Source organism: Galeopterus variegatus, unplaced genomic scaffold (genome assembly GCF_000696425.1).
Source record: "Galeopterus variegatus unplaced genomic scaffold, G_variegatus-3.0.2 Scaffold272, whole genome shotgun sequence".
Classification (NCBI taxonomy): domain Eukaryota; kingdom Metazoa; phylum Chordata; class Mammalia; order Dermoptera; family Cynocephalidae; genus Galeopterus; species Galeopterus variegatus.
In genome coordinates, this window is record NW_007726383.1 from 691,992 (window position 1) to 704,649 (window position 12,658).

The window sequence follows — 12,658 nt, forward strand, 5'->3', positions numbered from 1 at the left end:
TACTTTTCTATTTCTTCACCTGCTCATGTGAGACCAAACTCCCTGATTTCTGGTCAGCTGACCACTTCTGATAGTGTCCTTTATCAAATATATCTTTAGTGCTTTTGTTCAGACTGACTTTTGGTAGTGAAAATCACAAGCCATTCAGAACTAGTTTTCGCTAGCTCCCTGTTCATTGGACATAATTTTTTTTTCTTACAGAATGATAGTACTTTGAGTGGAATTTTCCGTTTTCATCAGAGCCAGGTGTATGAGATTATCCTGCAAGGTCTTGGGCAATCCAGACTCCCTTTGCATGTTGCATATCTTGATGGAGGATTGCCTCCAGAGCAAGACTATGATCTTTCAGCCGGTGCTTCTTTTTTCTTTCTCTTTCAACTTTAGGAATGTTTTTCCTTAAGGCAACCTGGAAGCTATCACTGTGATATGCTACTTAAGAGATGGATCGTTGCTCTTTCTTCTGAAATCTTTGCAAGGAATAGATGATAAAAACAGAAGATGTTAATTGTATAAATGTTTGGAAGCTGAGAATCTTCTAGATTTCTGCTGGCAAACTGATATCAGCTAGATCCGTGGAAGTTCTTTTAGCAACGTCATTTTCTTGGTATAAGTGGGTCACATTCAGAGATGTTAAAAAATGTGCATTGCAGAGTTTTTTGGTTGAGGCTGCCCTCCTCAGATTGCCCTTCTTTGTCATATTTGTTGGAATATTTTCATACTGTATCATCATGAAGAATGAATGGTCACATTGAAGGTATTATTCTTTCTTTGCAGATAATTTAGCCAACTAAAAAAGCCCCGAAAAAACTGGCTTCTTGGTTCATGTCTACCAAATGCTCATTAGTTACAGAGACAAAAATTCTGTCATTTTCCTTAAGCTCAAATACTCCACCTTGGTAGATAGAATAGAGTCCATATTCTGAATCTTTAGACCAACAACTATTTCTAGCACTTTTCATCAGCAGTATAGGGTCAGGATAGTTTGTGGATTTGTAAATATACTGTACCATTTGCTTATTTTTCTTTCTGTTCTCTTCTTCTGAAACTGTTCCCCAAATTTCCTCAGATTCCAGAAAACGAAAGTATATTTGAGAATAGACGTAATAAAACCCCGTTTGATGGATAACCAGTTCTCCATTTCTCAAGTGGAAGTGGTTCAGGAATGAATGTCCTTTTCTTGATGACTCCCAGGAGTTTATTTTCTGGCCCAAAGCCTTTTCATTCTTGGAGGCTGGATGAAGATTAGAGAGAGAGTTAACAGAAGCAAAACAAGAAGTTTCCTAGCAGCTGTGGTCAGCCTATAGTTTTGGTGGGTTTGCAAAGTATTTCAATCTGACATCAAACTTCTTGTTCCTGTACTTTCACATGGATTATAAATTCTAGTCATAAAGAAATCAGGAGATTCCTGTATCATTGCAACATGCTGGGAGTCCCTTGCCTTTCTATACCTCATCTGCCATTTGTGCCGCATCTGCCACACTCAGCTCTGAATGCCGGCACAGGAGATGTTTCACTCAGATAGCAATCTTTGCTTCTGGGCAGATCTTCTGTCCTGAACCCCTTCTTTCCTTCCTGTGCTGGTGAGCTCAAATAAACAATCTAGAAGGAAACCAAAAGAAGCATATATATATTTCTTTAGGCCTAGAGCTCAGGACTTCCTGCTAATTCTTTGGGACTCTTTGGGTCCTTCTTTGGTCTTTCTCAGCTGTCCAGGGTCACAGGCATCACCAAAAGAGAAGGCATCTTTGCTCCAAAATAAGAGAAGCACAGGCTTGACAAAGATACCCGGAGATAAAGATCCTTATGTTCTTGAATCTTTAACTCCTGAAGATTTTGAATAAAAAATGGCCTTATTGAAATATGATATTCCTTTAAAGTTTGGGTCCATCTCAATGACTGGTGCAAAATTTAGCTTTGGAAGAGCTTAAAACACCTATCATCTTTGTTGATGAATAACAAACAGTAGCATCATGATAATTATCTCACTTGTAGGCAGAACATGTCAATCATTTATAAAACATGAGTTCAGGAATACGAGGAAGGCAACTGCCCAGAAAAGAACAAAACAAAACCCAATATGACTTTTTAAAAATCTATTAACTGATGTCTGAAATCTCTTTAACTTGGGACAAAACCTTTACTGGGCACTGATGATAGACCAGACATTTCGTATGTATTACTGTTAATGTTCACCATTTTATGAATTAAGGATTCTCACTACTTTGCATATGAAGAAAATGCAGCTTGATCTGGTTAATAATTTGCTCAAAATATATTTAAGTGAGGAGGAGCTGGGATTCCAACTTGGGTTTTTGTACTCTAGGACCCACACACAGTTGAGCATTACAGCACTATATTAATACCTGTTCTACAGACCAAAAATTAGATTTAACGTCTTTGGTTACACTGTATGAAACATTGCTGTAAGTGAGAAATGGTCAAATATTGGAAATTTCCTATGGTTCAACTTAATATAATTGCCACTAGGAGCACCTAGTGATTCATAGTGAAAGTAAATTATTTAGAACCTTTGAAGAGAAGGAAGATTTGATGGAAGTGCAAAGTGGTTGAAGAAGTAATCATAAGAGAGAGAGAGAGAGAAATAAATTAAATCAGAAGAAAAAAGCAAAAACAGGAGCCTGGGAACCTCAAAGACAAAATTCTCTAGCTTCGTAATTTTCGTGAGGCCAGTTATGCCCTGGCAGTGGTTGAGCTGTTTGTCTTAATCTTGCTTCTGCAAATAGTGGATCTGAGAACTGACTGCTACCAAGCATTTTGTAGAAAGCCATATAAACATTTCATGTAAAAGTTTTAAAAAATAAATTATTTAGAACAATTCTTCCATTGCCTTCTGTAAGTCACATATTTGCTGTTTCTCTTACTTGGAGCTGGGAATGTGTTGCTACTTCTTCGGTTGGTCCCAGTTATGTGAGCTGCTACTCTCTGAGGCCCTCTTTCTTTTATTGTGGGAGGAATACCTAGTTGCTTTTCTAAAAGAGAAATTAGAAATAATCATCAGCACTTGTCAAACTAGTTTTCAAATACATTTCTGTCTGCAGTTGTCAGGCATTATAAGCCTACTGGGCTTTCAAAGTTGACCCCAGGGGTTTTCATAAAAAGCCTGCATTTTAGTATGATGATCAATTTACTTCAGGTTCTGTTTAATTTGAAAAGTATTTTAGATGGGAAGAATAAGCAGTGATATGGGTTATAATTTATTAGCATTTCAGAAGTGAGGTCCAAATAGAATATAACAAAGTGAAGATTCTGGCTACTTTCCAAAAGAAAAAATAAGTAAATAATGGTAGGCTTATAAGAATCCTGCTGAGCGATTTAAAGTGTGCAATAACCAGGAATGGGCAAATTTCCACTTTGAGTGATATGTAGAAACTATTGGAGTGGTACCAAATCTTCTTAATTATCTCTTCCTTTCTGCCAGCTACTTCTGATTCTAAAGAAGTAGCAATGGTATCAATTGCCCGTAGATGCTACAAACTGGCATCCAACAGTCATTCCACAACCCCACTTCCACTCCCTCCAAAAGGAATAGTAATTGACGTGTTGGTCAAGATATTCAGTATGCTAGCATATAAATTGCTTATTCACTAGATCATAATAAACACATAACATTCATTGACCATCATCCAAAATACTTTAGAGCAGCCTAAAAAAATACAAATTCAACAAACTTCTCTCTAAAAAATCAGCTGAAGCTTCCCAAGTGTGACTACACCGGTTAAGATAAATTATATTCTTTCGTCAAATAAATATTGCCAGGTCCAAGGCACGACACTATGCCCTACAGGGCGACAAACATTAATCACTAATTCTACTGACTGAGCCCTTAAAAGGACTTTTATCTTTTATGGAAGATGTGAATTAGAAACTGAAAATTTACCGCTGAGAAATAGAAATAAAGGGGGGCAGGTATTCAGAGGAGGAAAATATTTCTATTTATTGGAGAGCTGAAGTCAGGGGAAGGTTGGTGGAGGAAATGGTGCTAAGGCCCTTTCATTCATTTACTCCAACCAACCAAAGTGCCCAACACATCCGTGCCAGGCACTCTTCTAGGGATAAAGAGCAAATGCGAGAAACTGATTGAGGTGCAGGGATAAATGTCTGAGCAGGGTGAGGATGGGCTTGGGACCTGCGGGATGGGAGAAAGGCATTGCCAGAGGGCAAGAACAGAGGCCTGAGGCAGGATGCGCAAAGCATTTCTGGGATATGGGCCAGGGAGAGGTTTAATGAAGAGCCAAGTTATAGAAGATTTAAATGTTAGGCTAAGAGATTTGGACTTTATAAGACATGGGGAGACTCTCAAAGGTTTTGTTCAGGTAAGCAAAGCGATATATGTTGTACTTTAGGCCAACCTATGTCATAGTAAGGTTTGATGGGGAGAAGGTGAGAGGGCTGGAGACTGGCAGGCAAGTTACCAGACTTTTTTTTTTAACTTTAAGAAAATTTTTTTTTTTTTTTTTTTTTGGCAGCTGGCTGGTACAGGGATCCAGCAAGTTACCAGACTATTATAATTGGTCAGAATTGAAAACAGGAGGCCTTAATCTAGGCTAGTAGGAGAGGGATCTGGAAGGAGGTGATAAGATTCCACAGGGGAGGAATGAATGTGAAATGGGAATCTCTTCCATCGACCTGGTATTAGTTGTTACTTATTCAGGATGGGTGGGCATTTACACAATACTGAAAACCAGACCTGGAGACTCATAGTCAATTACATATTAGTCACAGAATGCTCAGCCTTCAAGGTTGACGTGTCCATTGACCTTTAACCTCCATTGTTAAATAATTCACAATGCCTTGCCTGCCCCTAATCCTTAACACTTTGTTTTAAAATATTCAGTAACTGAATCCAATTATATCTTGCATTTGATGTCACTGCAAGGATATGGAAAAACCTAGATTTGAAAGCAAATTTTGAAGAGAGGAAATTTCCTACTGGATATAGCAAACACCTCTCAAAAAAGAAAGTTGTAAATATGTATACAGTATTTGGGTGTCACAGATACATCTTGGTGTGCAGAGTAGTACATGATTTCTATACCTTATTGGGATGAATAAAAAAGAATATTATTATTCTGTATTAGTCCATTTCTGTTGCTTATAACAGAATACCTAAGACTGGGTAATTTGTGAATAGACACAATTTATTTCTTATAGTTCAGAGGCTGGGAAGTCCATGGTCCAGGGAGCACATCTAGTGAGGACCTTGTTTTGGGTGGTGACTCTCTACAGCAATGCAGGGTGTCACATGGGGAGAATGGGCTGAGCAAGAGAGCACTAACTTCCTCAGCTGCCCTCCTTATAAAGCCATCATAACCATGCCCATTACTCCATGAATGGATCAATCCATTCACAAGGGCACAGTCCCCACAGTCTAGTCACCTCTTAAAGGCACCACATTTCAAATACTATAATTGGATTTCCCACCCTCTTAACACTCTTACAGTGGTGGTCAAGTTGCTAATACATGAACTTTTGGGGGACACATTTAACCCATAGCATCTTCCAACACTGAAAACAGTCCATGCTTCTACTATAGACCATGGATCCGGTGTGTGTCATCAGAACAGGTGGAATATTCATCATTCTGACTACTGCTTTCACCTTCAGGCAAATGATCAGAAAAAACAGATCACAGGATCACGTCTTGTCCTTCATATTTAATAAAGAAAAATGAATTTACCAAGTAATGAGGAAGTTTATTATATTGGAACAGGATAGCTGAAAAGTAGGAAGACATCATATATTAAAAATGGTTTCTTCTCTGCCAGTCTGGTGTGCTCTGGGACTATACGTCTCTGGCACATGTGCTCAGGCCTGTATGGCCATTAGTATGAGAAATTGTGGTTATGATGAGCCAAATGAAAAGAAGTAGCTAATTTAATTCAGTAATTTTATTTACTTATCCCTGTTTTTCATTCCAAAAATATGTATTAAAACTCTTCTGGGTAGAGTGAGGTGGTGACAGCACAACATTGTGAATGCACTAAGTGCACTGAATTGAGCACTTTAAAATGGTTAATAGGGGGCCGGCCCGGTGGCTCACTCGGGAGAGTGCGGTGCTGATAACGCCAAGGCCCCGGGTTCGGATCCCATATAGGGATGGCCGGTTCGCTCACTGGCTGGGCGTGGTGCTGACAACACCAAGCCAAAGGTTGAGATCCCCTTACCGGTCATCTTTTAAAAAAAAAATAAATAAAACGGTTAATTGTATGTTATGGGAATTTCACCTCAACAACAAAATACAGATACAGACACACACACACACACACACTGAAGGTGATGTGGGAAAGGGCCTGGGGGGAAAAATCCGGAATCTACTAGGCTTGAGGCTTAGAGTTAGGTGCTGGGTATGCAGAGCTGAGAGACAGACATGTTTTCTGTCTTTGTGGATCTTTAATCTAGTAGGGAAGCAGATAGCACATAGAGAAAAAATATATGAAAATAAAAGGAAATGAAGGAGCTGGCCCGTGACTCACTTGGGAGAGCATGGTGCTGATAACACCAAGTCAAGGGTTAAGATCCCCTTACCAGTCATCTTTAAAAAAAAGAAAAAAGGAAACAAACAAGGCACATGTGATAGAAATTATAGGGCGCAGGGGAACTGACTTAGAAAGATGGCCAGAGAATGCCTCTAGGAAGAGGGGACAGTTAGGTGAGCCATGAAGGATGAGGAGGAGCCAGGTGGAGGGCTAATGAAGCCAGCCTGGGCCACAGTAGTGAAGGGGGACGTGGGCCAAGGGGAGGCTGCTGACCGTGAACAAGAAGGTGTGGAGACCACAGGATGAGGATCACAGGTGGGTAGAAAGATCGCTGGGAAAAGGATGATGGAGCAAGGGAGCTTCCGTGTACAGAAAAGCCTAGAGCCTGGGGGTGGTCAGAAGAAAAGAAGATGGATAACTCTGGGGGACCTTGTTTCTTTTATTTCCTGCCATGTTCTAGAAAGGATTTAAGAAGGCTTATTTGTAGCACATCAGAAGATAAAAAATCAGTAAGTGAAGAGATTGAGATGAAAGGAAAATTCATGTGGGAGAAATAAGATTCAGCTGAAATACAGTTCTGACCATAGGTGGGCCACAGATTTGGTTCTGAGCATTCTAGCTGCACTGCAAAGAGGGAAATAGAATTAACAAGAGGCTGGAGGCACCGAGCAGCAGTGGAATGCATGGATGGGAGCAGAGGGAAGGAAAATGGAGAGCTGTTCACCCTGCCGTGACGTTGACAGTAGAAAAGCAAAATAATGAAAAAATACTACCTTGAACTGTAGGAATGGTTTCCTCATAGGTTTTCGCAATCATCTGCAAATAGTATTGAATAAAGCTTGTTAATTTTTCTAAAAATGTGAACTAACTATAGAACGCCTATGGCTTTTCTTCTTCTTGATGTCTAACAGGAAATTTCTACATAAGATATCAATCTAGGGAGCTTTAACTTGTTCAAGCATTTGGGGTGGGGTGGGGTGGGGTGGGGTGGGAGCTGGGGTGAATATTGAGATAGCTGTCCCTGCACAGTGTCAGGAGGTGGTCTTCTGCCTGGGAAAGTTCTGTTTCTGCATGAAGTCTTTGAAGGCCACACCTGGAGCAGAGCCATGTGGAAGGAGCCATCTGCTGTTAGGTCAACCTAGTGTTCCCCGGGCCTCGTGTGGCTGAAGGAGGTGGCAGCCATGTCACACCACCTTCTGCGTGTGGGATGTGAGTGTGCATGCACACGTGCATGCAGATGCACTGTGTAACAGAGCCCAGGGGCTTTAAACCACTGGACAGACCCAAGCCCCAGGATGTAGTCACACTGCCTCTCTCATGGCGCCACAGATGCACACGGCACATCAGGGCACTGCCGTGTCATTCTCTCATTTCTGAAAACGTGGCTGAGGCACTCTTAAAATAAGGATATTTGACCAAGTTCCCACATCTTTGCAAATCATCTCATAAACCCCCCCAGCCCCCTTGCTGTACTAACCAGTGGGGAAAACCAGCAAGAAAGAGCAAAACCTGAGCCTTTCTATGAAATGGGCAGACCCTGACTTGGCTCATTCATGGCTTCTGAGCCCCCTCCACTCAGCTCTGTCACTCCTGAGGGCTTCGCCATCACTGCCGTCCTCACCCATCACTGTTGGTAATTTTGCAACTGCCAGAGACTGGCCTCCTCCGTGCTCCCACCCCAAGTCGGAAGTCCTCTGCTTCTCCCTCTGCCTCAGGCCCTGAGCCCAGATTATGGGGGGACTGACTGTGGTCAGCCCCATGGGCACTAGTGTATGGGAAGGGGAGAGAGGGGACCTCCTCATTCTCTCTGTCCTTTCTGTTTGTCTCTCTCTCTCTCAGAACTCTGTCTGTGTCTCTTTCTCACTCTTGCTCTCTTTCTCTCATGCTAGGACAAAAAGGAAGGAAGGAAGAGAAGCAGGAAGGAGAGACAGGCCACTCCTGCAGGGGGAGGCAGCGTAAGAGCCACTACAGGCACCGTCAGACGGCTGAGTCACATGTGTCAACTGCCAGCTCCGTGAGACTTTGCTCAAGTTACTCACGTGATCTGAACAATTTTTTCATCAATTAAAAAAAAATATGAGGATCATAATGATTCCCTCCTCACAGAGCTGTTGCGAGGATTAAATGAGACAATGTACGAAATGGACAGAAGATATTTACTGGACATTGTTCAACTGAGGTGCCTGAAAACTGTGGGGAGCTCTTCCCCGTCCACCCCCACACCCGCTGCGTGTCCTCAGCCAGCTTCTCTCTGCTCCAGTGGGCAGCAGGATGTGAGAAGGTGGGGGGCTAGGAAGCGATACATAATATTCGCCCCACTTATCTCTTATCCCCCCACTCCCGGCTCCAGCATCCAGCCCCATCCTCAGTCTCCTGATTTCTACCCTAGTTAGTTCTGAGTTTCTCTCCCCTGCTGGGTCACCACCCCTGACCTCAGGGACTCCAGAGTTCCATTTCTCAGGTTCCTCAGGACCCTCTTCAGCCCAAGCTTTTCCTGGTCCTCACCCCCTGGACAGTCACTGTCATTTGGTGTGGTAGGGCCACAGCTGCTTCAGCATAGGCCATACTTCCAGGGCAGCTGTAGAGCAGGTGTGTTTCTAAGACTCCCAGGTGGAAGTCCCATTTTATGTCCTCTAGAAACAGTGTCATAGGTGATGTCTGGGCTCTACTCTGAGGACTGCTGAGGGCTATAAACTGGAGCCGTAGCCACCAACTGATTCTACGGAAAAAACAAATTCTGCACACCAAACATTGGACTTATTTATAAACGTGTCTAAGACACATCCTGTACCCGGCCTGGGAATTACCCCTGCATTTGTTTAAACAGTGATGGGAAATAGGGTGTTTTACGGAGTACTTTCATATCCATGTTCTCATCTGACCTTTTCAAGTAGGCAGAAGGTAAATATTATTAAATGCCATCATACAAAGAAGAAAGCGGCCAGAGAGAAAACTTGATTTGACCTAAGTCACATAATTGAAAATAAAATTAGTCACATTTAGTAAAATAAACTGCTAGCTAACATAACGTTTCTGCTAGTGATCCTGTTTAAGCAACTTTCATAAACAGATACATTTTTAAAAATTTTGTCATTTATTGACTGTAAATTGAGAATATCATCACCTTTAATTTCTCAAAGTATCTCTTTGTCCCCTCTTCCTTTCCTCTTTCCTCATCTCTATATGCATACAAAAATAAATATGTATTTAATTCCAGAGATCGACAATGTGGGAAGCATATAAAACATCCTTTGTCCTCTTTTGTTTTCTGAGTGAAAACAAAATTCACACACATCCCTTATGACTGTGTGACCTTGAGCACGTTGCCCGGTCTGTGCCTCAGCTTCCGCAACGTGAGATAAAAAGGTCAGACTGAATGAGGAGGCCGTCTGGGCTGCAGGAATGATCCCCAGACCACGAGTCAGCCAGGACCTGCCATTTGGTGCTGTGCCACATTTTCCTAGTTATTTGAATTTGGGGAAAATCACTTAAACACTCTGCACCTCGGTTTCCTCATTTGCAAAATGAAGAGTCTAGACTTCATGTTCTTAGAGATTCCCTTTCCTCCGACCTTCTGTGCCTGTTGGCAAGGTGACCTACCTTCCTCACGAGCTGACTTAGTTGCCACTTGACCTGCCAGCAGAGGTTGCTCATACTCTCTTTATCATCAGGGTCCCAAGGAGTGTCATCTTCCTTTAAGAAACAAGCGATGCCGCTTTTGGAGTACTTGTCCTGCATCTGGGTTGAGATGGAACATAACACAATATTATGCACACGTGCTTTATATTTTTTGTTCCTCTGGAAGTTAAAACAACAGAAACTGGTGACAGATTCAGAGGTTTTGGCACCGTGGATAAGTTGAAGTTGAAATAAAAGTAAGCAGGCTGCACTTTGTCCTTTGACTGAAAGTGAGCCATTTGATATGGTGGAAAGGATACAGGTGTGGGTCAGGCATCCTGGGTCACAGTGCCCTTCCCTGCCCCAACACTAAACAGCTGTGTGTCCCTTAACAAGTTGCTTCCCCTCTCTTGTGTCTATTCTTCATGGGAGTCTTGAGCCAGTTCACTGTGGTGGTGTCTGAGGTCCCTTCCAGCTCCGACATGGTGTGGATCCCGTTATAAAATTGGAAACCCACCTAGATACAAGGTAAGCAGTGGAGTCAGTTTAAATTCCAGAATCCTAAATAAAAACTCGCCAAACCCTTTGGGTTGTGGGTAATGCTCTATTTCTTGATCAGAGATTTGGCTGGCTTAGTAGATTCTAGTTATAGTGATTTCTGCTGCTCTGGATGGCAGAATCTGGACCATGTCATCACGAGAAATCTGAACTATGGACTTATCTACAAAGACTTTACACATCATTTGAAGTTTGCTTCCTCCTTCTGATTGAGAGTAAACATTTACAATAGCCAGATCATTGTCAACAAAGTTTTTCAACACACACACGCACACACAAACACACCCCCAAACCATTCCAAACTCTTCAGGCTAATAACTGGTTAATGAAGAAAAACTGGAAGTCCACACTGGAAGGCCAGAGTTTTATCTTCTTCTCCATTTTGTTTTGTTACAACTGGGATTGAAGAGATGCTATTTCCCTGTAAAAATCTGCTGAGTTGTTTTTATCTGGGGAAATGAATGGGAAAGTGGCCATTTTTACCTGTTATTTGAACTTAGGGTACTGCAAAGCTTGAAAGAGGTATCAAATTTAATAACTAGCCACTCTTTCCTCTAGAAAGAAAATCTCATTTTAAATCAAAAGAACTTAACTGTGTATGAGAGGTTCCAGCTAGAGTCACATGGTTCTATACCCAGCCAAGTACTCTTTGGACACTTGATCAAGGTTGCAGAAGTACAAACCTGGGTTAATTAATTCTTTCCACACACCCTGGCATAGAACATTCATTTACTTATAAGCAAATGTTTTACTTTCTTTCTTCCTCTGTTAAATTACAAGAGTAGAACATTCTCCTAGTAGGTGTAGTTGGGACCAACTGAGTTATGATATGACTGGCAATGAAATTAGGAGGTGTCTCCCAGTCCCTGCCGGCCGTATGTGCTTCTACCATAGACATCTAGTTGTATCTCCAATTTACTTAGGATCCGAAAGCCTTTCCAGGGAATAAACTAAGTAACATATGGTTCAGAAATATGAGAGCATGTCTGGCAAACTTGGGAGGGAGGACCAGGCGGGGAAGAGGCCATGAGCTGGAATCAGCCACAGGCCTGAGGGCATTTCCAGGAAGAGCTAGCTTTTCCTGGACACTGCTACAGCCCAGCAAGCATGAACATGCACTGGCCAGGCACCAAGGTGATAAAAGTGAAAAAGCAGGCTCACAGACTTCGGTAATTTGTTGGGACAAAAAGGTGTGCATGACAGAGGAGGAAGGGAGCCGTGTGCCTTCTTACCGCTCAGCAGCCAGAAGCTGTCTGGACATGCAAGGGTTGGGAGCACGGGAGGCAGAGTAGACAGGGCTGGGAGCAGCAGGAGTGGGCCAGCCACAGCCTGGGACTGAAGCGAGCTTGAGAGGGGGTCAAGTGGAGCTCCAGCTGCAGGGACCAGCCCAGGTCAGTACCAGCTGCTGGCCAGTGCTTGTCATGCCCTCTGGGGATTTTCCAGAAACACTTTCAGGAGGTGGGAGGGGGAACTTTGAAAATTAAGTAAGGTCCTGGGTATACGTGGGTTGGGAGTTGATAAGTGAGTGCAGCTCCATTACTACCCCAAAGCTGACGAAGCTTGGATATATTCAGGCTACACAGGCCACCTAGAAAACATGGAAAAATAAAGAACACTTTTCTAAAAGGAAGAGAGAAAACAAAAAACCAAAAAATGAGAAAAGTAAAAAAACAAAAACAAAAACAGCCACTAAAGGCCATAACCTCCTAGTTAACCTTTGGATGGTCTCTCTGGTTTACAGGGTTGAGATCAGACTGTACATATACAATTTGCATATGGTTGTTTTCTCATAAGACTATATAAAAATATGTTTTTAAAATCTGTATGAAAATTGTGTATGAACAGCATAGATATTTTTGAGACTCACTGTAGAAAATTTATAAAATATAGAGAAATAAAAAGGAAGAAAGGCACCCATAATCCTACCATCTAGAGATCATAATTTTCACTTTGGTGTTTCTCTTTCTAGACATTCTTATGCATAA

The 12,658-nt window shown here is 42.1% G+C and overlaps 1 protein-coding gene across 1 annotated transcript in view; it reads right to left on the reverse strand.

Annotated features, from left to right (window-relative positions):
* Positions 1-235: 235 nt before the first annotated feature.
* The window catches only part of TNFSF10 (tumor necrosis factor (ligand) superfamily, member 10), a 17,140-nt gene continuing 4,717 nt past the window's right edge, over positions 236-12,658 (reverse strand). Inside the window, exons 2-5 of the mRNA XM_008566858.1 lie at positions 10,098-10,235; positions 7,271-7,313; positions 2,883-2,990; positions 236-1,231 (exon numbers count right to left, since the gene is read on the reverse strand). Of these exons, the coding sequence (XP_008565080.1) occupies positions 780-1,231; positions 2,883-2,990; positions 7,271-7,313; positions 10,098-10,235 (741 nt within the window). The 3' untranslated portion in view covers positions 236-779. The remainder of the gene's footprint in view (positions 1,232-2,882; positions 2,991-7,270; positions 7,314-10,097; positions 10,236-12,658) is intronic.